The following is a 25,884-nucleotide window of genomic DNA, read 5'->3' as shown; positions in this document are numbered from 1 at the left end:
CGGGGACCCCAGGAGGGAGGGGGAGGGGCGGGGCCCCCCAGGAGGGAGAGCGGGGACGCGGGCGCGGACATCGGGGAGGGAGGGGGCGGGGAGGGGCACCTGGGATGGAGGGGGAGGGGGAGGGGCCCCTCAGGATGGAGGGGGAGGGGCGGGGACCCCCAGGAGGGAGAGAGGGGACGGGGGCGCGGACACCGGGGAGGGAGGGGGCGGGGAGGGGCACCTGGGATGGAGGGGGAGGGGGGACCCCCAGGAGGGAGAGAGGGGACGGGGGCGCGGACACCGGGGAGGGAGGGCGTGGGGAGGGGCACCTGGGATGGAGGGGGAGGCGGAGGGGGAGGGGCGGGGCCCCCCAGGAGGGGACAGGGCACGCGGGCGCGGACCCCGGAGACTGAGGGACACCTGGGATGGAGGGGAGGGGGAGGGGCCCCTCAGGATGGAGGGGGAGGGGCGGGGACCCCCAGGAGGGAGAGAGGGGACGGGGGCGCGGACACCGGGGAGGGAGGGGGCGGGGAGGGGCACCTGGGATGGAGGGGGAGGGGGGACCCCCAGGAGGGAGAGAGGGGACGGGGGCGCGGACACCGGGGAGGGAGGGCGTGGGGAGGGGCACCTGGGATGGAGGGGGAGGCGGAGGGGGAGGGGCGGGGCCCCCCAGGAGGGGACAGGGCACGCGGGCGCGGACCCCGGAGACGGAGGGACACCTGGGATGGAGGGGTGGGGGAGGCGGGGACGCGGGCGCGGACGCCGGGGAGCGAGGGGCGGGGCGGCGCCCCCCGGGCTGGCGGCGCAGGGGAGAGGCGGGGAGCGCGGGCGCGGCGCGGTGGGAGGAGAGGGCTGACGTGCGAGGGGCCGGGCCGGGGGCGGCGGGGAGGGGGCGGCGGCGGCGGCGAGCGCGCCCTGGGCGGCGGGCCGGGGCGGGGCTGGGGGCCGGGGGGAGCGGCGGGAGGTGGGGCCGCGGAGCGCGCCGGGCTGCGGCGGCGGCGGCGGCGGCGGCGGCGGCGGCCGGGAGGCGGGGTGGCGGCGGGCCGGGGCTGCGTGCGGCCGAGGGCGGCGGCCGGGGGGCGGCGGCGGCGGCGAGCGCGGCGGGCGGCGGCGGCCGAGGGCGCGGAGGGCCCCGCGGGCGCGCACGGCGGCGGGCCCGGCGGGCGGCGAGCGGCGGGCGGCGGGCCCGGCGGCGGCGGGCGGCGCGCTGGCGGCGGCCATGGCGGTGGCGGCGGCGCTGGCGGGCCGCGGGGCGCGCGGAGGCAGGGGCCGGCCCCCGGGCGGCGGGCGGGCGGAGGGGGCGGGGCCCGGGCGGCGGGCGGCCCGCGCGGCGGCGGCGGTGGCGGCGGCGGCGGCGGCGGCGGCGGCCGGGACGAGGCGGCGGCGGCGGCGGCGGCGGCGGCGCGGGGCGCTCGGGCTGATGGCGGCGGCGGGCGGCCCCGGGACGGCGCTGTCTCCGCGGCCGTGCGACAGCGACCCGGCCTCCCCCGGAGCGCAGTCCCCGAAGGTGAGCCGCGGGCCGGGGCTGGGCCGGGGCTGGGCCGGGGGGCCCCCCGGGGGGCGGCCGTGGGGAGGCCCGAGGGGCGGCGGGGCCGGGCGCGGCCGCGGGCTCCGCTGGGCCTCGGGCCCGAGAGTTCTCGGCGGTTTCCGCCCGAAGGCGCCCGGGGCGCGTCCGCCCGGGCAGCGCGCTCTCGCCAGAAGTGAAAGTTGGCGCCGGCGCCGCGGGCCGTCCCGCCGCGGGCCTGGGCCCCCGCGCGCCCCGCGGAGCGCCGCTGGCTGGAGCGGGGCCTCGGGGAGGGGACGGGGCGAGCCGGCGGGGGCTGCGCGGGCGGCGCCGGAGCCGCGGAAAGCCGCCCCGCGCTCTAGGCCGAGCTGGGCCCGCCGTGGGCGCGCTTCCAGGGGAGCGGGGCGGCCTCGGCGCGTGGAGGTCGGAGGCGCGGGGAGAGTCCGGGCGAGCGTTTAGGCAGCGCGGCTGTGCTCGGCCAGCCCACTCGCTTGTGACAGAGCGACCTACACGCCCGCGCTCGAGTTGAGACCGGAAGGCTGGCGCTGGACGGCGACGGGGCCGCCCGGGTGCGGGGCGCCTGCGGGGCCGCCCGGCCCTCCTCGCGGGCGGCGCGCCGGGGCCCCGCTGGGCCGGGCTTCCGGAGCCCAGGCCGGGCCCGAGGGCGGCGCCGCCGGAGCCCAGGCCCGCCCGGGGGGCTCGCCCCGCGCCCGGCCCTGCCGCCGTGGCGGCGCTGCGCTCGCTCGGTCGTGCGGGACCCTTTGCGACCCCACGACTGCGGCGCGCAGGCTTCCCGCTCCTTCACCCGCTCCCCGAGTTTGCTCGCAGTCCTGTCCGCTGACCTTCAGAAATGGGTTCAGTCCCAAGGTGAGAGCCATCCAGCACTCTGAGACACACGTTGCTGACCTCAGAGGTGGGAAGCCTTAAAACCCGGACTCCTCTGTCATCAGCCAGGTTGCAGGCGAATTCTTTTAATCGTATTCCATCATACGTTAGGAAATACGTTGCTGTTACCCCTCTCTGATGTTCACTGTATGGACTAACACGTTTGCCTAGAATTCACGATAGCAGATTCAGACACTGCATGTGAAATTGTGCTTTCAGCTTTTTTGAGGACTTCCATTTTTAACTAACACTTTTTAAGTGTATACAATTTTTTTAGCTAAGGGAAAGGTATTTAAACAAATGGACATAAAAATCCTTAAAGTGCTCAGAAGCAAGTGAAATAGAAGAGAAATGATACTTGAATGCTTGTTGACTATGAAATGTTTCAGTTGGGAGACACTGTTAAATGTCAGTTTTTGGAGAAAGTAGATTTAGCCTGTTCTCCATCTCCTACCTGGTTGCTTATCTTCATAGGAGTATACAGAACTTTTCAACTGAATACTTATTTTCTAAGGACTGAAAAGGAGAATATTCCACGGTTTTTGCTATTTGGTAAAGAATCTGAGTAAATTCCTAACAGGGAGCCTTTTGAGACTTGATCATCAGTGTAGTCAAGTTCTCCTGGGCACTTAACTGTTTGCAAGACCTTGCTCTAATTATTTCACGTATTAACTCTAATCCCTACACTGGCCAAGTAATAGGCAGTACTGTTCTCACAGATAAGGAGGATAACCACGCAGCTGGTGAGGGGCAGTCAGTGGCCAGTAAGATTCCAGGCGGTCCAGCTTTGATGTGCCTGACCCGACATACTCACTACCTCTGTATTCTTGGATTCATGATATTTAACAAACTTGTGTTGTCTTAGGAGGCTAGACTGGAGAAGGCAGTGGCACCCCACTCCAGTACTCTTGCCTGGAGAATCCCATGGACAGAGGAGCCTGGTGGGCTGCAGTCCATGGGGTCGATAGGAATTGGGCACCACTGATCGACTTCACTTTCACTTTTCACTTTGATGCATTAGAGAAGGAAATGGCAACCCACTCCAGTGTTCTTGCCTGGAGAATCCCAGGGACAGAGGATCCTAGTGGGCTGCCGTCTATGGGGTCGCACAGAGTCGGACATGACTGAAGCTCCTTAGCAGTAGCAGCAGCAGGAGGCTAGAATACCATGAATTTTTTTTGTTTTTAATCTTTAATTAGTTTAAGCCTTGGCTGATGTGTGGTCGGGCTTCGCAGGTGGCTCAGTGGTAGAGAACCGGGCTGCCAAGGCAGGAGACGGGACCCATTCCAGGATTCTTGCCTGGGAAATCCCAGGGACTGAGGAACCTGGGGGACTATAGTCTATGGGGTTACGAAAGAGTCTGATAAACACAGATTTACCCGCTTTTGCCTGAGGGGCGACAGCAGCGCATTCAATTTCCTGATACTGGACCCATCATTCATTTCCTTAATGTAAATGGTCTAACTTACAGCCTTGATAAAGCCGCGTAATGGAAAATGTCACTTTAAAAATTTTTAAACGTCTTCTTTTGGGGAGGTAGTGTGTGTTGCATTGGTCGATGACTCTTATTCTGGTATATTTTTGCTGAATCTTTGCAAATATAAGAAAGATGACGATTGGTCGTCTGTTCGTGTTCCTTTGTGTCCTGTTCACAGGGATATAAGTGTCCGAAGTAGCCAAGGAGAATAAGCCAGCTCTGAGTTGAGTTAAACAGTGACTGATTCCACACATTTTTGTCCTAGCTAGAGCAGGAGTGTTCATTTTAATCTCAGAGTGCTGCAGCAGTTTGGTGTGTTTCTTCAAAGCAGAAGCACTTTAACCTCTTGGTAAGAAAGGAAAAGTAGATTTAAACCTACAAGACAATTGAAAATTTACTACTTTGATTTGGATTGGAGATTAGTTTTTGGTTTTTTCCATGTCTTGCCAAGGCCAAATTCTTGTCCCTGGTTAATTATAATAGGAAGTTATCATTTGTATAATCTTTAGGAAGCCTTTAAGTTGAGCCTTTTAGCAAGTTTGGGAGGATTACGTAATCTCCCCTTATTTACTGTTTTTTGTCCTGTTAATTTTTGCATCTTTTGAATGTATAGGATGACAATGAAGATAATTCAAATGATGGGACCCAGCCGTCCAAAAGGAGGCGAATGGGCTCTGGAGACAGCTCCAGGAGCTGCGACACTTCCAGCCAGGACCTTGGGTATTGCCATTTTATTGTTTAATGCTTTCTGTGCCATGTGTTTTTTCTCGGTGTTAGCTCTCTCCTCCCCATCCCCCAGCCCTGGCAAAGGCAATCAGTAAGGGTTGTAGAATGTTTTCATTGTGTTTTAAAAAGTAACACCAAAGTTGCTTTCTGCTGCTTAGTGCAATTCAGAGAAAAAAATTTATTGTGGTGAAATACACACAGAATTCGCTGCTTTAACTCCCTTTAAGGGTATAATCCAGCGGCGTAAATTACACTCACAGGGCTGTGTAACTGTCACCACCGTCCGTTTCCAAAACGTTCACATGATAATAACAAGGTCCCCGCTTCCCCCAGTAGCAGCCGCTGGCAAGCACCGCTCTGCCCTCTGCCTTGCCGGGCCCGCCTGTTCTAGGCCCTCGTGTGGGCGCCGTGGAGTGCTCGTCTGTGTCTGGTTTATTTCGGTTACTAGCATAGCTTCTCCAAAGTTCATCCAGGCTGTAGCTTGTGTTAGAACTTCCTTCTTTAAGGCTGACTTGTACTCCATTGTTTCAATTCTACTCTGTGTTATCTTTTCATCTGTTGATGGACACTTGGGTTATTTCCATATTTTGGGGGGTGTGGATAATGCTGCCTTGAACATTGGTGTGTAAATATATATGACCAAGGCCCCGTTTTCAACTTCTTTGGATATATACCTAGGCGTGAAATAAGTGGGCCATGTGACAGCTCTGTGTCTTAGCTGTTTCCGTAGTGGATGCACCGTTTCATATTCCCACCAGCAACGTGCGAAGGTTCTAATTCCTTCACATCCTCACCAGCGTGTTTTATTTCCCATTTGATTTTTAATAGTAGCCGTTCTGAAAGGTGTGACGTTGAATCTATTGTGATTTTGATTTGAATTTCCATAATGACTAGTCAGATTGAACATCTTTTCATGTATTTACTGTCCATTAGTTTACTCTTGGAGAAATGTCTATTCAGGTTTTCTGCCCATATTTAAATTGTCTTTGTTGTTGAGTCGTAGGAATTCTTTATATATTTTAGATACTAATTTCTTATCAGGCATGATTTGCAAATATTTCCTCCCATTCTGTTGATTTTTCACTGTTAATACACAACATTTTAAGTTTTGCTCAAGTGCAGATGATTTACTCTTTCTTTTGCTGACATATCTAGAACCCATCGCTGAATCTGAGAGCCTGAACATTTACCCACATGTGTTCTTCTAAGAGTCTCCTAGTTTTATTCTCATGTTTAGGTCATCGGTCCATTTTTAAATTCATTTTTCCAGGCGACGTGAGGTACAAGGGCTCTGTTCAGTGCAAGCCCATTTGGATGTCCAGTGTCCCAGGACCGCTTTTGAGAAAACTCCTCTGTGTTAGTGATGCGTGTGCCGGTCGGTCGCTCAGTAGCCCGCCAGGCTCGTATGTCCATGGGATTCTCCAGGCAAGAATACTGGAGTGGGCAGCCATTCCCTTCTCCAGGGGGTCTTCCTGACCCAGGGATCACACCCGGGTCTCCCGCACTGGAGGCGGACTCTTTACCGTCTGAGCCGCCAGGGAAGCCTTAATTGGATACATGCGTAGAATCATGTCGTATTCTCCCTGTATTATCCGCTGATGGAGTCTAGAGGTTGCCTAGTGTAGGTCCAGACATCTGCAGCCTCTGCTCTTCAGGATTGGGACTGATCTGCAGTGCCCTGGCACCATCACACTCGGTCCGTGATTTGCTCCTGGGTATGTGGAGTCTGTGGTTTATAGTTCAGTTTATTGAGAAACAGGATTTTAGAGTTTTGCTTTCTCAGCTGTTTGTGAAGAGCAGATGGAAAACAGGTTGATTACTTTATACTTCGGGTGCATGAAATCGTGGCTCTGAGTGCTAGGCCCACAAGAAAGAATTCAGAACTGGCGTCACTACCCTGATTTGCAAAAGCTGACCATGCTGCCTTTGCTCCTGGAGCTGTGACCTTTGCCCCTTGTGGCGCATGGAGAACGCCGATGTCTCCAGTGTGCCCTCTTGCTCTGGCGTTCCAGATGGTCAGTCTTTCCAAATCCTTACTACATATTCTCAAAAACCTTTAAAAAAGAATGTCTTTAAAATAAAATGATTTAAACTTTATAAATGCCACTTTTAAAGCATAATGCATGTTTCTGTGCTTTAGCTTCAGCTACTATCCAGCAGAAAACTTGATAGAGTACAAGTGGCCACCTGATGAGGCAGGAGAATACTACATGCTCCAAGAACAAGTCAGCGAATATTTGGGCGTGACCTCCTTTAAACGGAAGTATCCAGGTATTAAGTCTTTGTTTATGTAACAAATTAAATCTAACTTTTAACTGATAGTAACTGTTTTTGATGGGTTGTCAAGTTCTGAGTATTTGAGGATAGATTATAGCGGATTGTATGTTCTGCTGCTGGCTGATTTTCTTCACAGCTCCCGTTCGATCTCTCTCTCTACTATCAGTTCGTTCTTACACATGATAAACGTGTTTACAAGCAAAATGAGGAAGGTGAATTTCCTGGGAAAAAATTGCAGGGAAAAGTCAATTTGTAGCCACATTAATGAGCCAGGGGTTTTGCCTCTTGACGGTTGCTCCTTGACCTTAGGAGTGGAGTAGCTACTTAGGCTGTAGCTGAACTTGAGAGAGGCGCTATTGCATCAACTGTTTCAATGTAGTTTAAGATATTTGTCTTGCCTTCTTGCTTTGGATGATTCTGTTCTCAGTTTTATTTGAACTTTCATTTCTTTGATTTGTAAGGTTGTTTTGTATGTTCTTTCAATAATATTTGGAATATGAACAGAAGGTACTTTTAAAATCCATGAAGATTTTAACTTAAAATTTTTTTCTAAGTTTTATAAGCTTTTAAAAGTTTTATAAATACGTAACGTTACAAAGGCAGAAGACTGTTTGTAATAGTCTCTTGTTCTTTCTTTTTGGAGATTTAGAGCGACGCGACTTGTCTCACAAGGAGAAACTGTACCTGCGAGAGCTGAACGTCATCACAGAGACGCAGTGCACTCTAGGTAGCGGGCGCGTGCGGGGCGGTGTTGATGAGCGTTATCTGCTTCCCCGACTACGCCGCCAAAACCAATAATGAGCAGACTGAGTGATTAGATGCTAAGTTGCTAACTTCACTTTTGATTCTTGTTAAAACGCAGAGGAGGCTGTCATTTTCTAGTGGCCTTCACACAGTCGTCAAAGTGTGTGTTTTATGTCCAAACCCTGTAAAGTGCTTTTTAAAAGTATTCGTTAAATACTTAAAAACTCAGTTTTTAGTTATGTGTAATTGTCTCTGTGCTTTATTTGCACCTCTTCTTTCCTAAATATATTAGTACAGCTTTTTAATATAAAACCATGGGAGTTCATCTCAACAATTGGTATAATCTCATACTATGAGTTTAAAAAACTGTTGGTATGACTCACGTGTGTGCTGATGCTTTTGGTGAAATTTGAATTGGTTCTATAATATTTCTAGTAAACTGGATTTGAAGGCTAAGAATGGAAGCATATTGATAAAGTCTTTGTTTTTCTCACCTGATACCCTGTTAATTGCCAGTGGTTAGTGTGTGTTATTATTTAGCTATTGTTTCTAGTAAAGGGATATATGTTTGTATATAGTACATGGAGTCTTAAAGAAGTTTGGTTAAAAAATTGATTTCTTTGCCATTGCAACTTTGGTAATCTCTTTCTTTATAACTTTGATTTTATATTATGAGTATTATTTTTTCTTATTTTTGAGTATATTAAAATAAAATTTTGCTTTGAATATTGGAAAGCTTCTTTTATGTTGAGTAGTTTGGAGGAAACTCAGTTTTGAAAATCAGTATGTTCAGTTAGCTTTAAAAGAGCCTCTGTACTTTTTTTGTCTGAAATAGGTTTAACAGCGTTGCGCAGTGATGAAGTAATTGACTTAATGATAAAAGAATATCCAGCAAAGCATGCCGAATACTCTGTTATTCTCCAGGAAAAAGAGCGCCAGCGAATCACAGATCACTACAAAGAGTATTCTGTAAGTATCGAGGTAACCAGGATTTTGGCTTGGGAAATCACATTTTATAAAGTTAGATGTAACTTCCAACTGTAATATTTTTATTTCAGCAAATGCAACAACAGAATACTCAGAAAGTTGAAGCCAGCAAAGTGCCTGAGTACATTAAGAAAGCTGCGAGGAAAGCAGCTGAATTTAACAGCAACTTAAATCGGGAGCGAATGGAGGAGAGAAGAGCTTATTTCGACCTGCAGACGCACGTAGGGTCGCTAACGGTCACCAGCCCTGAGCTTGACTGGCCGCCCGTGACCTTGGGCTGCTGAGTGCCGCTGTCGCGGTGCCCTGCACTGGCAGCGTGTCCTCGCCTCCCCTGAACCGAGGCCGCCGTCTGTGTGCCTGCTGCTGTGTGCCTCTCATCGGCGTGTGTGATGTGTTCCCTGCTGGGTGGTGGGCGTGCTGCTGCAGGGGTCTGGTAGCTGAATAGCTTCCCGTGTGCTGGGGTGGACGGAAGAGGTTTCCACGGAAGCTCATGCGCTTCTCGCCCTTGCTGCGGGAGGTGAAACTAGCACTGTTTCCGTTTCATGGACGAGGCAGCTGAGCTCCAAAGGCTTCTTGAGTAGCCCATACGCGGTGAGCAGACATACTGCCTCTCCTCAGTGGCCGTGGTGAACAGCCGGACACGTCCGCCTGTAGAGCTAGAAGTGCCAGCTGGTCCCTGGGTTACAGCTCCTGGGAGAAGCCCAGTGCAGGGCAGGGGGGCCTAGTTTCCTAAAGGCGTTACCTCTGTGCTTGGAATCAGGTTTGTGTTTCTCTTTGTGTTAATTCAGGTTATCCAGGTGCCTCAAGGGAAGTACAAAGTGCTACCGACAGAGCGAACCAAGGTCAGCTCCTACCCGGTGGCCCTCATCCCCGGACAGTTCCAGGAATACTACAAAAGGTACCTGCTGGGGCTTTCTTTGCTGTTAGTACTGGGGTTGGTGAGAGACGTCACGGCCTTGTGTTTGTCTCCTGGAAGTGCCTAGCTCTATGAGCTTCGCTGTGAGAGGTGTAAGGTTCGTGCCGGGGTTCTCTGTCTTCTGCGGGTCTGTGAAGAATGTTCTCTGAACTTGAGCGTCTGCTGCTAAAGCCTGGGACGCTGCCTCCCTGCTCACCTGTCTGTGCTTCTGGGACGAGAACCAGGGGGAGCTGCAGACCGCCGTCCCGAGGGCGTGGCCCGGGGCCCAGCCGCGCTGGTTGGAGATGCCCAGGCTCCCCCCTGCAGCCGTGGAGTCTGTGCTCACAGAAGCAGGGGGACTTGGAGAGGCGGGAGTGGCCCATGGGGAGGAGGGCGGTGGCCCGGGGCTGCTGCTGCCCTGACCTGGCTGCTGCCCCGCTCGGTGGCGAGGGTGCCGCGTGTCTCTCCTTCCCAGCCTCGATGGAACCAGCTACTTTTGTCAGTCTCAGCCTTTGCCTCCGGAGAACCCTTATGTTTTCAGGAGAGAGAATATTCTTTAGACAGTAGTATTTAAAATAGACCATAGTATTATACTTTTGAAAGTCAGACTGAAATCATGGTGTTACATAGTCCAGGCTTACTCAGCTCACCACACCTCACCTCTCATCTGAGAGATGGGCTTGAGGCAAGAAAGAGAGTTTATTTGGGGAGCTGGCTGACTGAGTAGATGGCAGGCTAGTGCCTCAAAATAACTATCTTCTGGGGTCTGGATGCCAGGTTCTTTTATACATCAGAAATGGAGGGAGGTGAGGAAGCAAAGGAAAAATGACCATTAATTAATCTTGCAAACATCTCCTAGAATGTCAAGTCTCAGGCAGGGGATGTGTTAATTTCTTCCCTCCTGCCATCTGTGGGTGGACCCCGCGTTCTGATTAAAGGCACTTTTTGTCACGTAGAGGGGTAGGGTCCTCTGAGATAGGACATTCTGTTTGATTATAATAACAAAAGAACGAAAAGCTAGTCAAACAGTTCAACATGGAGTCAGAATTGGCTGCTTCTCTGCAGCAGGGTGTCAGCAATTTAACATTTCTCGTTTTGGACGAAGCAGATTATTGGGTGATAGCCCTGTGTGCTCCCCCGCACCCCACCCTTTGCTTCCTGGTGGGATGTCTTGGTTGAGGAGGATGCTCGTCCGTGTCCACTCCCGACTGAGGAGCCAGGGTGTGGCCGTGGTGTGGTCCTGCGGCGGCAGCGCGGACACGCTCAGCGGGCCACGAGCCGGCTGCCTGGGGAGGGGGTGGCCGGTCCCTAGTTTTAGAGGAAAGAGTGATCACGTTGGTTAGAATACCTGCTGCCCAAGTAGGTTTTAAATGCTGTGCTCCTGGAAACTGTGTTTCTGAAACGGTGTCTGAGCCGTGGCCCGCTGCGACTGCCCTGTGCTCGTTTATCTGACGCTCGCATCCGCTCTGTGAGGTGGACTTGCTGTCATGCCTGCTTCCCGTGTGAGGGCGAGGGGCTCACGCGCTGACGGCTCAGGATGGCGGAGGCGAGGGGGTCAGGCAGCTGGATTTTGTGCCTGGCTCTGTGTGGCCACAGTTTCATCCTTCACTGCCGCCTTCACTGCTGATGCTTCTTTGACCGGGTTGTTGAGGGCAAAGGAGAGAGGCATTTATCTTCGATAATAAGATTCAAATGTATGCTTTACACGGTTAGGTGAAAAGACGTTTAGGCTTTTTACTGGTTACATGTCCCCATTTGAGCACCAAAGTGAAAAAATTATTTATTGCCTCTAATCATTTTTCAGAAGTATTTGGGATTAATATTAAGGCTGTTATCATTGTTCAGAATTAGTGCATTTCTCTTTAATAATAGAAGAAAACTGGAAACCTTCTCTCTGAACCCTAGGTACTCACCGGATGAGCTGCGGTATTTGCCATTAAACACGGCGCTTTACGAGCCCCCCCTCGACCCTGAGCTCCCCGCTCTGGAGAGCGATGGTGACTCAGATGATGCCGAAGACGGTCGAGGTGACGAGGCACGGAAGCACAAGGGCACTTCGGTGAGAGCAGGTCTCTTCAGGAGGCGGTGTCTCCTCTCCCCTGAGCTCTGCTCGTGGCTCCTCTGGAATGTCCTCCGTAGTCTTTGGCCTCTCCTAGGGAGATGTTAAGGTCCCCAGCATGTTGTGCTGGTAGGTTGTCCTGCACAATGGTTACTAGCAGAATGCTGTTGCAGGACCGTGGGGACGTTGGTGTGCTCTGTGGAACTGAAGGAGAGCAAAGGAGACGGTGGCGCAGGGTGGGTTTCATCAGCACGGCGGCAGCAGCAGCGGGCCGTTTACACTTTCCGTTGTAGCCAGCCAGAACCTGGGGTTGTGCTGGCATTACACGGGGACCACACATTGTCACTAGCAGCATCTAAAACATTCTTAATGTTACATGTTGCATAAAGAGAGACGCTTTTCAGGTACTGTGTTGTGATGAGGGGGTGATGAGGTTGACATTCCCCTACGCTGCTAGTGGGAGTGTCAATTAATCCAGTTTTTTTCTGGGAAGAACTTTACTGGGAAAGCATTTTCATAGTACATAGCAAGTTTCTTAACTTCCACGGAATTTGACTTGGCTAATACACTAATAGAATCTATCCAAAGAACCTGACGAGATGGTAGCAAAGTTTATTTAGGAAAAAGATGCCCATTGGAGTTTTAACAATATTTAATATAGCAAAAATTAGAAGTAAATCTAGTGTCCACAATGGGTGATATATTACGTTTACATGGTAGAAATGCACTTCAAAGAATAATGTGATGAAATGCACGTAATACTTAGAAACACTAACACACACACCCACAACATTGTTCAGTTTCGCATCTAAAGAAAGAGGCGCCTGTGTGGGTGGGATGTGTGTGGGAGTCTGGGCACCTGTACAGAGCGCATCACTAGAGAAAACGAGGCGCGTCTGCTCCCGGGGGTCCTCTCAACGTCTGTCAGGTGGTTCAGTTCAGTTCAGTCGCTCAGTCGTGTCTGACTCTTTGCGACCCCATGAATCGCAGCACACCAGGCCTCCCTGTCCATCACCAACTCCCGGAGTTCACTCAGACTCACGTCCATCGAGTCCGTGATGCCATCCAGCCATCTCATCCTCGGTCGTCCCCTTCTCCTCCTGCCCCCAATCCCGCCCAGCATCAGAGTCTTTTCCAATGAGTCAACTGTTCGCATGAGGTGGCCAAAGTACTGGAGCTTCAGCTTTAGCATCATTCCTTCCAAAGAAATCCCAGGGTTGATCTTCAGAATGGACTGGCTGGATCTCCTTGCAGTCCAAGGGAGTCTCAAGAGTCTTCTCCAACACCACAGGTCAAAAGCATCAATTCTTTAGCGCTCAGCCTTCTTCACAGTCCAACTCTCACATCCATACATGCCCACAGGAAAAACCATAGCCTTGACTCGATGGACCTTAGTCGGCAAAGTAATGTCTCTGCTTTTGAATATGCTATCTAGGTTGGTCATAACTTTCCTTCCAAGGAGTAAGCGTCTTTTAATTTCATGCCTGCAGTCACCATCTGCAGTGATTTTGGAGGCCCCCCAAAATAAAGTCTGACACTGTTTCCCCTGTTTCCCCATCTATTTCCCATGAAGTGATGGGACCACATGCCATGATCTCGTTTTCTGAATGTTGAGCTTTAAGCCAACTTTTTCACTCTCCTCTTTCACTTTCATCAAGAGGCTTTTTAGTTCCTCTTCACTTTCTGCCATAAGGGTGGTGTTATCTGCATATCTGAGGTTATTGATATTTCTCCTGGCAATCTTGATTCCACCTTGTGCTTCTTCAGTCCAGCATTTCTCATGATGTACTCTGCATATAAGTTAAATAAGCAGGGTGACAATATACAGCCTTGACGTAGTCCTTTTCCTATTTGGACCCAGTCTGTTGTTCCATGTCCAGTTCTAACTGTTGTTTCCTGACCTGCATACAGATTTCTCAAGAGGCAGGTCAGGTGGTCTGGTATCCCCATCTCTCAGAATTTTCCACAGTTTATTGTGATCCACACAGTCAAAGGCTTTGGCATCGTCAATAAAGCAGAAATGGATGTTTTTCTGGAACTCTCTTGCTTTTTCCATGATCCAGCAGATGTTGCCAATTTGATCTCTGGTTCCTCTGCCTTTTCTAAAACCAGCTTGAACATCAGGAAGTTCACGGTTCACGTATTGCTGAAGTCTGGCTTGGAGAATTTTGGGCATTACTTTACTAGCATATGAGATGAGTGCAATTGTGCAGTAGTTGGAGCATTCTTTGGCATTGCCTTTCTTTGGAATTGGAATGAAAACTGACCTTTTCCAGTCCTGTGGCCACTGCTGAGTTTTCCAAATTAGCTGGCATATTGAGTGCAGCACTCTCACAGCATCATCTTTCAGGATTTGAAACAGCTCCACTGGAATTCCATCACCTCCACTAGCTTTGTTTGTAGTGATGCTTTCTAAGGCCCACTTGATTTCACATTCCAGGATGTCTGGCTCTAGGTGAGTGATCACACCATCGTGATTATCTGGGTCGTGAAGGTCCTTTTTGCACAGTTCTTCTGTGTATTCTTGCCACCTCTTCTTAATATTGTCTGCTTTTGTTAGGTCCATACCATTTCTGTCCTTTATCGGGCCCATCTTTGCATGAAATGTTCCCTTGGAACATTTTCTTGAAGAGATCTCTAGTCTTTCCCATTCTGTTCTTTTCCTCTATTTCTTTGCATTGATCGCTGAGGAAGGCTTTCTTATCTCTCCTTGCTATTCTTTGGAACTCTGCATTCAGATGCTTATATCTTTCCTTTTCTCCTTTGCTTTTCACCTCTCTTCTTTTCAGAGCTATTTGTAAGGCCTCCCCAGACAGCCATTTTGGGTTTTTGCATTTCTTTTCCATGGGGATGGTCTTAATCCCTGTCTCCTGTACAGTGTCACGAACCTCATTCCATAGTTCATCAGGCACTCTATCTATCAGATCTAGTCCCTTAAATCTGTTTCTCACTTCCACTGTATAATCATAAGGGATTTGATTTAGGTCATACCTGAATGGTCTGGCGGTTTTCCCTACTTTCTTCAATTTAAGTCTGAATTTGGCAGTAAGGAGTTCATGATCTGAGCCACAGTCAGCTCCCAGTCTTGTTTTTGTTGACTGTATAGAGCTTCTCCATCTTTGGCTGCAAAGAATATAATCAGTCTGATTTTGGTGTTGACCATCTGGTGATGTCCATGTGTAGAGTCTTCTCTTGTGTTGTTGGAAGAGGGTGTTTGCTAAACACCTAAACATAGGTGGTTTAGGATAAGCTAATCTTTTCTGATTTTCATAATTTAGAGGTGTGACATTTTTATTCTAATTAGAAATTTTTAAATTAAAAAATGAGGAATTAGATTATTATTGAACTCCTAAGTTTGGAACATGCGAAATATTTAGGTTGGTGCAAACGTAAATGCAATTTTGGACCATGAATTTTAAGTCGTTATGAGTAGACTCAGACACATCTTTATTAATCAAATCAGGAACCATTACAAGCAGCACATTTTTATCAGTAAGAAGTAAGTCTGTTTCTCTGGGTAGAACCCGTGCTTCAGGCTCGACGAGCTCTCGGAAAGCCTTTTCTGCCTCCTGCTGCTTGTGGAACGGTTTTCCCTGCAAAAAGTTGTCAAGGTGCCTGAAGACGTGGTGGTTGGCTGGTGAGGTCAGGTCAACGTGACAGATGAGGCAAAACTCGCAGCCCCATATCCAGCTTTCGCAGGGCTGGATGTGCGACGAGCGGTCGGACATTGCCCTGGAGGAGACCCGGGCCTTTGTGTCGCCTGCGCCGGCTGCAGGCATTGTGGTTTCACTGCGTCTCATCGATTTGCTGAGCATACTTCTTGGATGTAACAGTTTCGCTGGGACTCAGAAAACTGCAGTGGATTAGACCAGCCGCAGGCCACCAACAGTGACCATTGCCTTCTTTGTGATGCACTGTCGGCTTCGGGGAGCGCTGCGGTCAGCTGGCTGTCGCTGTCCTGTAAAATCCACTTTGTGTGGCTCATCACAATCCAATCGAGAAATGATTCGTTATTGTGCAAAGATAGGAGAAGACGACGCCAAAACGGTGCTTTTTTATTTGGGGTCAGCTCATGAGGCGCCCACTTATCAAGGTTTGTCGCCTTTCCAACTTGGTTCATCTTAGGACGTGAGGGTTGGACCGTAAAGAAGGCTGGGCACCAAAGAATTGATGCTTTTGAACTGCGGTGTTGGAGAAGACTCTTGAAAGTCCCTGGGACTGCAAGGAGAGCCAACCAGTCCACCCTAAAGGAGATCAGTCCTGAGTGTTCATTGGAAGGACTGATGCTGAAGCTGAAGCTCCAATACTGTGGCCACCTGATGCGAAGAGCTGACTCCCTGGAAAAGACCCTGATGCTGGGAAGATTGAAGGCAGGAGGAGAAGGGGACGGCAGAGGATGAGATGGTTGGATGGCATCACCGACTCGATGGACATGAGTTTGAGCAGGCCCTGGGAGTTGGTGAGGGACAGGGAGGCCTGGCGCGCTGCAGTTAGAAGGAGTCGGACACGACTGAGCAGCTGAGCCGAGCGGAGCTGCGTCTGCTTCAGATGCCGGTGATGGTGGAGTGGCCGGCGCTGTTCCTCGGCAGCTTCCTGCGTAGTGAAGACTGCGTGGGAGGCTGGGCTCCGACGACGGCTCCCGGCTGGTGGCCGTCAGCTTCCTGTGGCTGGCCACTGCGCTGCTCACCTCCAGAGCTCTCGTCTCCTTTGCAGACTTCTTGGACCACCACTGCACTGTGTGTTCGTCCGCAGTTCCTGGGCCAAACCTGTTGTTGGTGTTGAGTTTTCTCTGCTTTATGACCCATTTTGGACTCAAATAAGAAAATCACTCGAGTTTGGTTTTGTTTAAAATTATTTCCGCAGTCTTAAGTGTTAGTTGCTCAGTTGTGTCCGACTCTTTGCAACCCCATGAACTATAGCTGTCCAGGCGCCTCTCTCCATGGGATACTCCAGGCGAGAGTGCTAGAGTGGGTTCCCATGCCCTTCTCCAGGGCGTCTTCCTAACCCAGGGATCAAACCCAGGTCTCCTGTATTGCAGGAGATGATGATTTACTGTTTGAGCCACCAGGGAAACCCATAGTCTAAAATATTTATATTATTTTATATTCTAGAATAAATATAAACAGTAAGTAATGTTATTAGCAAAAAAACATAAAGAAGTGAACATTAAAATGATGTGTAACATAACCACATTTATTTAAGAATGCATTCCAATATCAAAGGCAAATTTCAATGATTCGGTTACTTTTGTACCAACCTGATATGTCTGATACTGTTGTAAATACTTGGCGATAACTGGCTTTGCATAGTTTAATATTATGAAGACACGATTCTGGGCTTGAGCTTCTTTAATGACCTTTATTACTTAGTAAAAATGCCCACTCTTACTTCAAGCAGTTTTTTTAAAGAATATTTTTGTGTGAAACAAGTATGCTCCCTTGTGACATCGTAAAATGGTGTTGAAGCTATGTGGTGTACTAATAACTGAAGTAATGGTTATGTTCTTGTCAAATTCGGTCAGAAAACAGAGTCAGTTAAGGTACTATCTCATATAAATGGAATTAGGTATAATGTATTTATATGATGGAGAAATGATTCTTAACATGACTTATCTTACTCTCCGCTGGAAGTGTTTTCTTAGATCGGAATTATCTTATTTTGAAATTGATGGAACTTTAAAACTTTTTTTGGATGTTTTCTGTAGTTTTCAGAATTCAGACTCAAATCTGCATGAATCCAAGGGACCTGTGTTTGTGCCTTTGACTTGCAGGACAGCTCCTCTGGCAACGTGTCCGAGGGGGAAGGCCTTCCCGAAGGCCAGGAGGAGCCTTTGCAAGGAAGACAGAGGCCCAAGGACAAGGCTGCCCCTCCACGCAAAGATGCTTCCAAACGCTCTGTACTGTCCAAGTCAGTTCCTGGGTACAAGGTAGAAGAAAAAAGCCCCTGACTCAGCTTCCTTCTGACCAGCCTCTCTCCCTGAGACACTCTGCCTCTGAGTTTCAGAGTTGCGGTGCCCCTGCTGCTGCCCGTCCTCGCTCCCCTCCCGCGGGGTGTGCCCTCTGCCAGCCTTCTTCTCGCTCTGTTTTCCTGGTGGCTTTTCCGTCACTTGGGCTCTGGGTCAGCGTCTGTTTCCTGTATATGTGAGACTGGCAAGGGAATCGTTTTTTATGTACTAACTAGGCAAGTATGAGTCTCTGAAAAGTGATCTAATAGGCAGAGCTGAATACTTTGTTTTCTCAGTGTAAAAATCATCGTTGTCTGACTCGGAAAGCTTCCTGGTATTTAGCAGCACCGAGCAGTGCACTGGGGAGGAAGTCCTCATAGAAAAGTTGCATTTCTGTGGTGCCTTTCATTAATGATCTGGGTTCAGTCTGAGAATTATCTGATCCATTTGCCAAATTCAGCTAACTCTGCGATGGAAAGTAGTAAAATGTGGTGCTTTCGTAGCCTCACCGTGGTGAGTAGCCTGTGCAGTTCTGTGAGAAGGATTCACACATCATCTGGCAAGGTGACTTGGCTTAGCAATAACTTACTAGCTTTTTGATCGAGTTATTCTCAGTCGGGTAGCATACTGTCAGCAATAGTATTACTTTCAGCGTTTCTTTCTGCTGGCTGCCCCTTCTCCTTCAGAGGGTTGGGTGAGAGGTGAGCAGCCTCGTTCATATGTGGGGGTTTAAGATCATCGCGAAAGGAGTAGCATTAGCTGCAGGTTTGCGCTTTGAATGGTGATAGTAAAATGCACAGGTTCAGTCTGGTGGGTGTCAGTCTGCTTTTTATGGGCTTATGAAGGTGTTTTGAAGGAGCGTTTTAGAGTAAGATGATCAAAAAGTTGTGCTGAGTAGAGTTGCTGAACACTTGTGTATGTCAGGCCAGGGTTGTGGAGTGTTGTCTGGAGGCACAGGTTCTGGTGGGTGTTGACCGGTGTCCCCTCAGCCTAAGCAGAGCCCTTCTTAGAGTCCTCGGCCTCCTTTTCCTACAGTGAGAAAGCAGCTTAACAAGTCAGCGTGTTCCATATTAAAGCATCAGCTGTCAAGTGCATATTTTTTCAGCCCAGCTCCATTCAGCAGGGACGGTGCAGTAGGCTGCAACCGTGGGATTTTGTTCTTGTTTTTACATATAGAGCTTATCTATAAAAGATTTAAATTAATGCTTGATAACTGAAAGCAAATGAACTCCAGAGACTGATCCTGGAGCGTTAGCCTGCCGTGTGTGCTGCGCACTGTGCGTCTGGCCTGCGAAGAGCTGGGAGTGGGGGCTGCGGCCCGGAGCAGAGCACACTGTCAGTGCTAGGGGCCTTGCAGACAGTGAGCCTGGGTTGACCATGGGTTAAACAAGGAAGAATATTGAAGTAGACACTTTAATAGAGGTTGAAAGTGAAGAACTGTCAGCACTATCACCGATCGAAGGCAGAAGAAACCAAATGGATCACCTGGACTGAGAGTGCGCAAGGGGGCTGGGTGTGCAGAATGAGCATTCCGCGGCCTGTGAGCGTCTTCAGGGGCTAGAAGTGTTTCAGGTATCTCTCAGTTTGGCACAGCCAGTATCTAGACTTCATACGTTAATGTGAACATGTTTATTAAAAGTTAACCTCTCTACAAAAAGTATTAATAAGCCAAGACGTGCCTGATTATTAGGGTACTTCAAGCTGAAGGTCATACATATAAATGTGTTTAAAATGCAGAAGTTAAGACTAGTCATAATGTATCTGATGTCTTGCTAATAAGATTCACTAGTGCTTGCCTTTAATTTGTAGGACAGTACTGTTTAGGTTACATTAACCTGAAATTAAGGCGTGATTGTTAGGATTCGGGCCTGTGTTATTAGCATATAATTAAAATCTAGACTGTATTAGTGCTGTCATGAAAGTCTAGCTTTGATTGTGTTCAAGGAGGAAAATTGTGTATCACGAGCCTTTTATATGAGATGCTGAGAACTCTTAGGCAGAATATCTTTAATTTCTTGTCAATAGTGAAACTTTGATGTTGCTGTTACGGAGTAGGACTGTCTCCGTCAGACACACGTGAGGTTCCGTTCATTAACCTTCAGGGAGTTCCACATGCTGGTCCCTTCCTCTTGCATCAGCTCTGCAAACCCTGAGACACTAGACGTGTACAGTCCTGGACGTGGGAGTGTGGCTTCTGAGAGAGCTGGGAGCGCTTGAGTGAACCAGGTGTGTTTCGTAGAGAGCTGGGGTGCCGTCATGTGGACGCTGCAGAGCTCTGTGTGTCTGCCTCCCTCCCTCCCTCTCCACCCACCTCTCCCTCCTTTCACCATGATGAAGACTGTTGGGTAAGAGCAACTGTAAGTGGTTTAACAGAACATTATGGCTTAAGCTTTGAAGTAAACCTAGAACTCCCGGTGCCCTTTCACCTTGGGGCAGTGTGTACTTTAATGACTGTGGAGCTTGAACTGCTCTGGAATGTGAGTGACTAGCTTTGCGTTTCACTCCTTTTGATTTGTGTAAGGATCTCCCAGGAGGACTTCTTGATTCAGATTTTAACATTGTGTGGTTACTTCCTTGACTTCACTAAAAAAATACTAAAGTGCTCAGTGTGCCAGCATCTAACTCGAGCTGTGAGTATCGAACACGCATCTAGTGCAGGTACCGTAACCAAAAGGCGCTTCTCACTTTGGTGGACTGAGAGGCAGCTGTCTGCTGTGTGTTACGGCAGTCACAGATTCAATCCTGACTGCACCAGAATTTGGGTCATAGAAGTGCACTTCCCAGCTGTTTTCTATTCAGGTGTAAGGACACGGTGAGAACCTTATGGGTGGAATGAAGCAGTCACAACAGAGGGCAGCCACACTGCAAGACTGCAGCGCTTTGAGCACGTGGCACTGTCCTTTTGCTGGGGAGCAGGGTATAAAGACACACAGGAGCGATAGAGTAGTTACCAGTAACGCTTTATATGTATGTTTTAACTTCCATGATATTTATTGTTTTGTAGAGACGTGATTGTTTAGTTATTGTTTTTATTATATTTATGTATAAGGTTGACTTTTTTAAAATAAATAAGCCAAAAAATATTTTTGAATGCCTCTGTCATCTTTTGTAAAGAAAGACAATTAAAAAGAAAAAAAAAAACCTGACGGATGAAGAACATCCTGTTTAGGCTGCACAGGTTTTGAAGGTGGCAGCGAGACATTTCAAAGCTGGAGTAACAGTGTGCAAAACTGGAATTCTGTTTAGGACCCTCCTTGGTTCAGTAACTTAGGGAATGGAAATGTAAGAGGTTGTCTGGGCAGTCATAAAGCAGACACGACGTTTCTACTTAAAATGCTTTCTCTCCGGTGCGAGTGGAGGAGGGAGGAGGGGGCTGCCCTCCCCCGCTGCGTGTCCTGCTTGCCCCTGCTTGCTCTCCCGCCGCCACCCACTGGTAGTGAGTAAGCGCCGCGTGATCACGATCAAGGCTGTGATGTTGTTCCCCTCCCCTCGCCTCCGATTCTAGGTGTTAGGAACCTTCTTTCCCATGTTTTGCCGAGTGCTTTTGAAGCCCAGATGCCTTCATCGGATTGTTTTTCATCTGAAAAACGAATGGCACTTGAAGCGTAGGGGGTGTCTGCATAGTTTTTAAGTGATCATTTTATATTTTGTACATCTGAGAACTGCTTCATGTTTTACTAGTCATGGCTCCTCTGTTAATGTATGAGATATTCAGAGGGAACAAGTCACACAACTCGGCTTCCCACAAGCCTTTCTGCACACAGCAGCGTATGCCTGAAGCCTCTTTCGGTTCACAGTGCTAAAAACTGATTTTGTAACTTAGATTTTATAGATGTAGTCTCACAGCTTTGGAGCACATCAGCTTTTAAACAAAATCGGCATGTAAGCTGCCTACAGTGGAGTCATCTGTTTGGGAATAAGCCTAAGTCCCCTGCAGTAGTCTCTTGGTAGCTGCATTTTTCTTTCGGTTAACAGTGCAGATTGACAGTGTATTAGTCTTCCCTCCAGGTCATTGTACAGATCTTACTGGTATGTAGGGAGTGTGGAATGATATATCTAATCCTAACATGAGATCATGCCTTTGACAAAATTTAAATCTGAAGCCCAAGGCTTTCGCTGGTAGGCTGTCGTATGTTGAAGGCAGAGTGGTGTCAGGTTATGTCTTTCAAGGTCCTTGCTAGCAAGTTAGGTCCTCATTAACAAGTTACTGGAAGTAAAATAAGGCGATACAGTAATAATTCCTTTTGAACCCATAGTAGGTTCTTCTGGCATGAATTTATAGCCCTCTTCTACCCTTCCAGCCAAAGGTCATTCCAAATGCTCTGTGTGGGATTTGTCTGAAGGGTAAGGAGTCCAGCAAGAGAGGGAAGGCTGAGCCACTTGTACACTGCTCCCAGTGTGGCAACAGCGGTAAGTACTGACACGGCTTCACGCTTTAAGCTCTGGTCGCTGCTTCGCGCTAGGGCTCAGTTGTCAGCTAGGCTTGACCCAGTCGTCAGAGACGTCAAGCCTGTCTTGTCTTCTGCCTTGTGTTCCCATTTCTCTTTGGCAGTTAAACCGATGTAGCCATTCCCGAGAAGTTCAAGCAAACTAGCATTTTACTGTGCCATGTAAGTTAGAATCTCGTGTGGAATGCAACTAATCCTGGTTTTGGTTTAGGCCACCCTTCTTGCCTGGACATGCCCGCGGAGCTTGTTTCCATGATTAAGACCTACCCATGGCAGTGTATGGAGTGTAAGGCTTGCATTGTATGTGGACAGCCCCACCACGAAGAAGAAATGATGTTCTGTGACGTGTGTGACAGAGGTTATCATACTTTCTGTGTGGGCCTTGGTGCTATCCCATCAGGTAAAGATTGAGAAGGAGGAACGTTATCTCTGAGTGAAGGGGCTCTTCCAGCACTTCCTTTCTTTGGAGGCTGCATAAATACCATGATGACACGGAGGGCCTGGAGAGACGTGCCCTCTCCACTCACGAGAAGTGGCCAAAGCTGTGGTCGCGGGCACCTGTTTCTCATCGCTAGAGCAGCTGATTAAGGACAAGTGAGACAGCAGATGGCCTGTAAGTTCTGGAAGTAGAGCTCAGTGTGTGCAGACGAGCTCGTGTTGTTCTACTGAAATAGCTAAGGCAGTAGCAGCGATTTGTTTCAAAGCCTTGATTTTATTTTTATATGTCATTTAGAAATTTAACAAAATGACTTATATGCCTTTATACATATTAAACCAGATTTATGTAAATTGAGGCAACATAACAATTCCAGATAACTTCAGAATGAACACAGAATCAAAGAATAAGTCACAGTAATTGGACTAAAACTTTATACACATAATTGCGTAATTTTAGAACTGATTTGCATAGTTAACACTGTCTGATACTTTATAAAAGATATGCCTAGGTTTCCTGGGAGTCATTGAGATGTAAGCAACTTAAATAATTATTTAGAGTTTTATAGTAATTCAGGTCAAGTATGTCGTATAGTCTATCATAATGCTATCAAATATTTGATACATTTTAAAGTGCTATGTGAGCATTGTAGACCAGGACTTGAGGGGATGCTGAGATGCATAGAAATAAGCCACAGTCAGTTAATAGGTTTTACATAATGACTTGTGCGATTGAATGTTTAAAGTATGGTAGTGTCTGAATTTCAGAAAAGATTGTACTTTTTTCAAGGGGCCTGTCATTATTTAGCTCCTCCAGGACCCCTTCCCTCCCCGTGTGCATTTTACAGGGCGGTTATGACACTGACGACCTTAAGGGAAGTTAGTGCCAGCGCCACCAGAAACCCAGTGAGGAGTATCAGTAGCCTTAGCTAAGGGAGGAGAGCTAAATGGTTTTAAAACTCAGTCCTAAAAAGTTAAGTCTCATCCTGTATTAACTAACAATTTTTCTCCTAGGTCGCTGGATTTGTGACTGTTGTCAGCGAGCACCCCCAACACCCAGGAAAGTGGGCAGAAGGGGGAAAAACAGCAAAGAGGGATAGTTTTCTTGACCCCAATACTGTAATATGCATTTAAATGATGTATTTGGTGCCAATTTATTTACAATGTTCTCATTTTTATGCCAATAAAAGATTTTGAAACTACATGCTTAAAATCTGCAATATTTACTCATAAGCCGCTCTCACCCTGGAAACCAAGCAGAAAAATAGTCCCATCCTGCAAAAAGCCTTGATTTCTCAGTACTTTGGTTCTCTCTGACTTCCCTGGTGGCTCAGATGGCAAAGCGTCTGCCTGCAATGTGGGAGACCCGGTTTCAATCCCTGGGTCTGGAAGATCTCCTGGAGAAGGAAATGGCAACCCACTCCAGTATTCTTGCCTGGAGAATTCCATGGACAGAGGAGCCTGATAGGCTACAGTCCGTGGGGGTCGCAGAGTCGGACATGACTGAGTGACTTCACTCTTTTTGGCTCTCTCCAGAAATTCAGTGGTAACATTATGCAGCTTAATTAGAAATACTTAACTATTATTCCATTAATCTAAAAGTTACTATTATTTTCATGAAATTTTCCTAATCTGTATCCTTTCTGGTGTACCATGGGTAGCAGGGCAGTTATTTAATAACGAAAGAATTTCCATAGGGGCCCAAGACGATAAAATTACAACCTGAGGAGATAAGGCGCAGCTGAGTTGAGAACCATCATTAACCGGTATCGGGACACCACCCGCCTACCAGGAAATCCTGTTGGACAGCAGGCACCGTCTCTACTTCCGGTGTAGACAGGGGGCTTTAGTTCACGGTCAGGCAAGTGTGGAGAAATGATTACATTTAGACTTGCTTTTAGTAACTCTCTAAAGCCAACACACTAATTCATTTGAGTCTCTCGAGTAAAAGCCTAAACCACTGCAACCATCTAGTCACCTGACTAATCAAAGTGGGGCTGAAGCGTCTTATTGAGCATATTCCTTTCACAGGAATTTTGATGCTTTATTAAAAGAAAACACGTGCTTGCTGCTGTGCGCACTTTCGGAGTGACTGAGGTAACCAGACAGTATGGCTTTATCCTTTTATCCCCCACCCAGAAAAGGTAACCAGAGTGCCAACCAGGTCAGAGTAGCTCGGTTCACAGCGAAGTGCACTCGGCTTCGCAGACGACGAGTATTATACCCGACAGCATGCTAAGCGAGTCAAAAAAGAATCTCAAGTACCAACTTCAGAATACTAATCAATATCGTCCAAAGCACAGACTCCTCTTCTTGAGACGCGTCTTCCGGGGCATAGGCGTGCCTGCGACTCGCATCAGTGCCGTCCGAATAGGCGGCCTCACCGAACGGATGCGGCTCGAGCGTCGCGTCGTAGTAGACCCTCATCTCGAACGCGCTCTCCAGGTGGGACGGGTGCCCGTAGACGCCGATGCCCACGGGGCGCCGGAAGTGCGCGGGGATGGAGACGGCGTCGGCGCCGCACGTGGCCGACTGCAGCTCGTACTCGTCGAAGCTGGGGTGCAGCGTGCTGTCGGACACGTACAGGTCCGCGTCGCCCCGCAGGCTGCGCATCCTGAGGACGATCTTCCCCTCGTGGTTGAGCCTCAGGTAGCTGTAGTTCCCGGCTCCCACCTGACCCTGCACGACGTGCAGGAGGACCCAGCCCTCGGGCACCTCCTCCTCGTCCGAGGCCTGCGCCGAGGAGACGGCCTGCGACGCCAGCAGCAGCAGAAGCGCGCCCGTCCACGGGGCGGCCATGGCGCGGGCGCCGGGCGGAGGCCGTGCTCATTCGCGAGCGCCCTGCAGACAGACCACGCGGGGCGCTGAGCGCGTCCCGGCCGCCCGGGGGGCGCGCGGGGGCGGGAGGGGCGGAGGAGGGGGGCGCGCCGCGGTCGCATGGGGCGGGCGGCGGGGCGGCTCTCCGCCCGGGACTCACCTCTCCCCGCGGGCGCCGCGCCGGGAGCTTCCGGGCCGGGCGTCCGCGCCCGAGGAGCCGGAAGGGAGGCGCGCGCGGAAGTGAGGCGTTCGGAGGAGGACGGCGCCCGGAAGTGAGGCAGAGCCCGGAAGTGAGGCAGGCCCCGAAGGGGGCAGTGCGTTGTTTCCGGGTTATCGCGAGAACGGCGAAGGGGCGCGGACACGGGCTCGTCACCATGACGACAGGGGCGGGGCGCTGGCCCTAAACTGACCGGTGCTCGGCTGGATTGCGAGTACACCCGGCCGCCTGGCTGACTCAGGGGTAGGTCCAGGGGCAAGTGCGCCTTGTTCTCTCTTAAAGCCTGTTACTTCGTGAACTACTCCTAGGAGAAGCTTTAAAACGCAGTTGTGTTCGTATTCAAAATTTATTTTGTAAACTTGGGATATGGTGGTAATGGGTGCCTATTGGCCACTGAAACATACTTTCCCAAGAAAGAGTATGTTCATTTTAGCATCATGCTTTTGTGTTGACCCCGGTCCCCGTGTTTCATTTCAGAACGTGCTGAATC

General features: G+C 49.6%; 3 protein-coding genes across 26 annotated transcripts in view; 2 read left to right on the top strand and 1 right to left on the bottom strand.

Annotated features, from left to right (window-relative positions):
- Nucleotides 1–1,274: 1,274 nt before the first annotated feature.
- PHF10 (PHD finger protein 10) lies at nucleotides 1,275–23,562 on the top strand. 10 transcript variants are annotated; one of them, XM_069599403.1, is made up of 12 exons: nucleotides 1,275–1,486; nucleotides 4,459–4,565; nucleotides 6,712–6,842; nucleotides 7,492–7,575; nucleotides 8,428–8,561; nucleotides 8,651–8,800; nucleotides 9,368–9,477; nucleotides 11,380–11,533; nucleotides 17,304–17,459; nucleotides 21,779–21,887; nucleotides 22,137–22,325; nucleotides 23,375–23,562. In XM_069599403.1, exons 1-12 carry the CDS (start codon nucleotides 1,400–1,402, stop codon nucleotides 23,458–23,460), a joined length of 1,497 nt encoding a protein of 498 aa, XP_069455504.1. In that variant the 5' UTR covers nucleotides 1,275–1,399; the 3' UTR covers nucleotides 23,461–23,562. The 10 variants fall into 10 exon arrangements, 9 of the variants coding, with proteins under 9 accessions (XP_069455504.1, XP_069455506.1, XP_069455512.1 ...); XR_011258877.1 differs by having other exon boundaries at nucleotides 1,306–1,486; nucleotides 9,368–9,481; nucleotides 11,384–11,533; nucleotides 22,137–22,538; XM_069599405.1 differs by having other exon boundaries at nucleotides 1,306–1,486; nucleotides 9,368–9,481; nucleotides 11,384–11,533.
- Nucleotides 22,618–25,469, bottom strand: C8H6orf120 (chromosome 8 C6orf120 homolog). The gene is made up of 2 exons (XM_069599413.1): nucleotides 25,338–25,469; nucleotides 22,618–25,201 (listed from the first exon to the last, which is right to left on the bottom strand). The coding sequence occupies exon 2, from the start codon at nucleotides 25,157–25,159 to the stop codon at nucleotides 24,605–24,607; it is 555 nt and encodes a 184-aa protein (XP_069455514.1). The 5' UTR covers nucleotides 25,160–25,201; nucleotides 25,338–25,469; the 3' UTR covers nucleotides 22,618–24,604.
- A 36-nt stretch (nucleotides 25,470–25,505) lies between these two features.
- WDR27 (WD repeat domain 27) overlaps nucleotides 25,506–25,884 on the top strand; it is a 183,405-nt gene continuing 183,026 nt past the window's right edge. For 12 of the 15 annotated variants that reach the window (XR_011258876.1, XR_011258873.1, XR_011258875.1 and 9 more), the window contains exon 1: nucleotides 25,506–25,637. The gene's annotated coding sequence lies outside the window, so the exon portion shown is untranslated. The remainder of the gene's footprint in view (nucleotides 25,638–25,884) is intronic. The other 3 variants (XM_069599399.1, XM_069599397.1, XM_069599395.1) reach the window with 2 other exon arrangements.

Source organism: Ovis canadensis, chromosome 8 (genome assembly GCF_042477335.2).
Source record: "Ovis canadensis isolate MfBH-ARS-UI-01 breed Bighorn chromosome 8, ARS-UI_OviCan_v2, whole genome shotgun sequence".
In the NCBI taxonomy this organism is placed as follows: domain Eukaryota; kingdom Metazoa; phylum Chordata; class Mammalia; order Artiodactyla; family Bovidae; genus Ovis; species Ovis canadensis.
Note: the sequence above shows the minus strand (reverse complement) of the source record. Positions and strands in the feature narration are given on the sequence as shown.

Coding starts and splice junctions, on each gene's coding strand:
- PHF10 (XM_069599403.1), top strand. CDS start 1,400: ATGGCGGCGGCGGGCGGCCCCGGGACGGCGCTGTCTCCGCGGCCGTGC. Junction 4,566..6,711: donor ACTTCCAGCCAGGACCTTGG/GTATTGCCATTT, acceptor TCTGTGCTTTAG/CTTCAGCTACTATCCAGCAG. Junction 21,888..22,136: donor CTCCCAGTGTGGCAACAGCG/GTAAGTACTGAC, acceptor GTTTTGGTTTAG/GCCACCCTTCTTGCCTGGAC.
- C8H6orf120 (XM_069599413.1), bottom strand. CDS start 25,159: ATGGCCGCCCCGTGGACGGGCGCGCTTCTGCTGCTGCTGGCGTCGCAG.